Source organism: Pteropus vampyrus, unplaced genomic scaffold (genome assembly GCF_000151845.1).
Source record: "Pteropus vampyrus isolate Shadow unplaced genomic scaffold, Pvam_2.0 Scaffold137, whole genome shotgun sequence".
In the NCBI taxonomy this organism is placed as follows: Eukaryota; Metazoa; Chordata; class Mammalia; order Chiroptera; family Pteropodidae; genus Pteropus; species Pteropus vampyrus.
Window position 1 is genome coordinate 4682578 of NW_011888918.1, and position 2763 is coordinate 4685340.

The window sequence follows — 2763 nt, forward strand, 5'->3', positions numbered from 1 at the left end:
GATAAATCAAGAAACAGCAGCATTTAGCTTATAATTTTAAAATGTGCTACACAAGTATATTTAAGAAACAGACAAAAGAATCAAAAGCACCTGCCCAGGAAACCAAATTTGATAAATTTGACTTTTTAAATAACACACATTATTCTTCGGTTAAAATTTTTATATTGCTTTAAACAAAAGAGAAGGGTATATTCAACATGTCAAACATTGCGGAGTGGTCAAAATAAGGACTTAAGATATCCAAATAAATTAACCAGGAAGTCACTACTGATCCTAAAAAATATTTCAGTGGGTTGGTAGAGGAAGAAATCATATTGCACTGTATTTAAATGGAAGGTAAAAATGCTAGAACACTATTTAAAAAAAACGAGCCACTGTGCACATTACATTCACGACCCACACTCTGTTACTAGCAGGACTTATTCTCTCCCATTCACTGTACATATATGAAAGAACAAAATAAAACAATAGAGTACCCCGGGCTGCACTCTTCTTATCCCAGGAGATCGTGTCATCTTAAGAGAGAGTGACATGCTTTCACCAGCAATTGAGAAAAAAGGAATGAGTCACTTTCTTTTATTCATTCATTCATTCATTCATTCATTCAACACACATCAATTAAGAGCCTCCTGGAGGCCAAATGAGCCAAGCTCTGCTAGATGACAGGGACACAGAGGTGAGGACCACAAGGTCCTTATCCTCCAAGAGGTCACAGCCTAGTTTAGGGACCTTCACATTAACAGACATGTTTCGCCATCACATAGTACTTGCTATAAAAGATTATAAAGTACAAGAGAGAAGTGGGAACCGGTCACCACAGCCCTAATAATCCTCGATGGCCAACCTCTAATAAATCCCTCATTCTGGGCCAGAAGAAAAAGCTTAGCAGCCTTTGACTGGAACTCTCCAGCACTCAGTAACCTAATTCCTGGAGACTAAACCAATATGTTTAATTTGTGAATAAGCAATTTCTATGTTGCTCAACCTTAAAGCAGTTGCGTATCCAGAGAAATCTGGAAAGTTTCAGTGTTATGCTTCTACTGCCGTTCAAAGTCTCATTTGCCTTTAGCCTAATTTTTCTCAGACCCTGGGGCTGTGTTTAATAATTTAAGAGGGAAGTGAGAATTACTCAGAAAGATAAACTGAGAAAATAGCTTTGCCTAACTTCAAACCATAAAAATCTCGGCATAGGTAAATCAGCATGGCTGCCTGTGACTGGTTGTAACCAGGGTCTCCCAAGAGCCCTCTTAGGCCCTGACTATTCATACTTACAGTGCCAGTTGGACTCTCAAATATCCCAATCTTGCCAGCCTCCAGCACTTGGTATAGCTCTGCCATGAAGTCTTTCTGGATGGAATAAGGTGTAAAGGGAAAAGGGAAATGGATGTCACCAACCTCCTGGGTTTTGTTAGCCATGATCCTAGGAGGAAAAAAAAATGTGTAGTTTTCTGATGAGCTAGGAAAAACTGGCTTGAAATTTAGAAGAGTTTCTAAGAGCAGGCTTAATACTAGCTATGGAATTCTCCTCAGGTTGCACATTAAAAAAAGTTTGTTCTACAGAGACCATGTTCTCTCCATCATGTTCATATCCCCCATGAAGCCTTACTAAACCATGCAATCCATCTAGTGACATTCACCAGAAATGGCTATAGCGGAATGCAGCCCAGGAAAGGCCCTATACAGAAACCTCCTGCTATTTCACCTGGGATGCCTCTGCTGCTTGAATACCTGTCTAATGCCTCTATGAAAGGCTTGCAGATTTCCTCTGGAAGACCTGTGCCCTGGGATCAAGGATGCTGCCTGTAATTACTTTTGCAGCATTCTGCTTTCTCATCTCCACAGTGCAGCATTCGCATGACAAAACTGCTTCACTCTATCCTACAGGGAAGACCTGTAAGAAAAATCATAACATGACACACAAAGAATTACAAGTACAGCTTTTTTACATGGCACAGGTTAATACACATCTCTGTTTTACAGATATCTTTAGTTTGCTTCTTAGTTCATCCTAGCCTCCATTTCCAGTACAAACCAGAGCTGTCTCCAAAAATTTTTTTTGCCCTCAAGAAATAGGAGCTTTCTGTCTGATTCCAGACTGGCAGAGCTCCCTCACAAGGACTAAGCCTGGCTGGAAGAGTTCCCGATAGTGAGACCACAGCATCTCTCGTCCCTCACCAGGCCAAAGTCAAAATAAAACTTCTCTGCTCCATGTTTGTCATCTTTTTCTCCTCCTCTGAACCTAATTTCTCCGAGACAGCTTTTACATACCCTTTTTCTTTTACTCACCATTTGAAGGACTGACTCTTCCATCCTGTTCCCACACTCTCTCTTTGGAAATCACAGCTCCAAGCTAACCAGCAGGCCTATCTTTTTAAAGTACAAATAGTAATAATTCTAAAACATCGCTGCTACATAACTAGCCTCAATAAGACTAGTAATAGTGTCAATTCATTTATGAGGGAAAAGGTAGCTGCCATGATGTTCTTCCACCTATAGTTTAGGGGCCATACAAATGACTAGACTTAGAAGGATAACTATAAGAGTGACATGAAAAAACAAGGGCAATTCAACACTGCCGGAGACGGAGGCATGTAATCAAATAATCATTAAAATACAAAGGGGAAGAAGAAAGGCATCTAACAAATTTTAAGCACTTATATGTTAAGCACTCTATAGATCCTTTTAGTCTTACTATCTCATTTAATCTAAATAGCACTAAAAGGATACAGTTGTTGGATACAGATGTCTACAGAAATGAAATAA

At 39.6% G+C, this 2763-nt stretch overlaps 1 protein-coding gene across 1 annotated transcript in view; it reads right to left on the reverse strand.

Annotated features, from left to right (window-relative positions):
* The window catches only part of DDX11 (DEAD/H-box helicase 11), a 37369-nt gene extending 34879 nt beyond the window's left edge, over nucleotides 1–2490 (reverse strand). Inside the window, exons 1-3 of the mRNA XM_023535195.1 lie at nucleotides 2287–2490; nucleotides 1811–1891; nucleotides 1273–1420 (exon numbers count right to left, since the gene is read on the reverse strand). Of these exons, the coding sequence (XP_023390963.1) occupies nucleotides 1273–1420; nucleotides 1811–1821 (159 nt within the window). The 5' untranslated portion in view covers nucleotides 1822–1891; nucleotides 2287–2490. The remainder of the gene's footprint in view (nucleotides 1–1272; nucleotides 1421–1810; nucleotides 1892–2286) is intronic.
* Nucleotides 2491–2763: the final 273 nt, after the last annotated feature.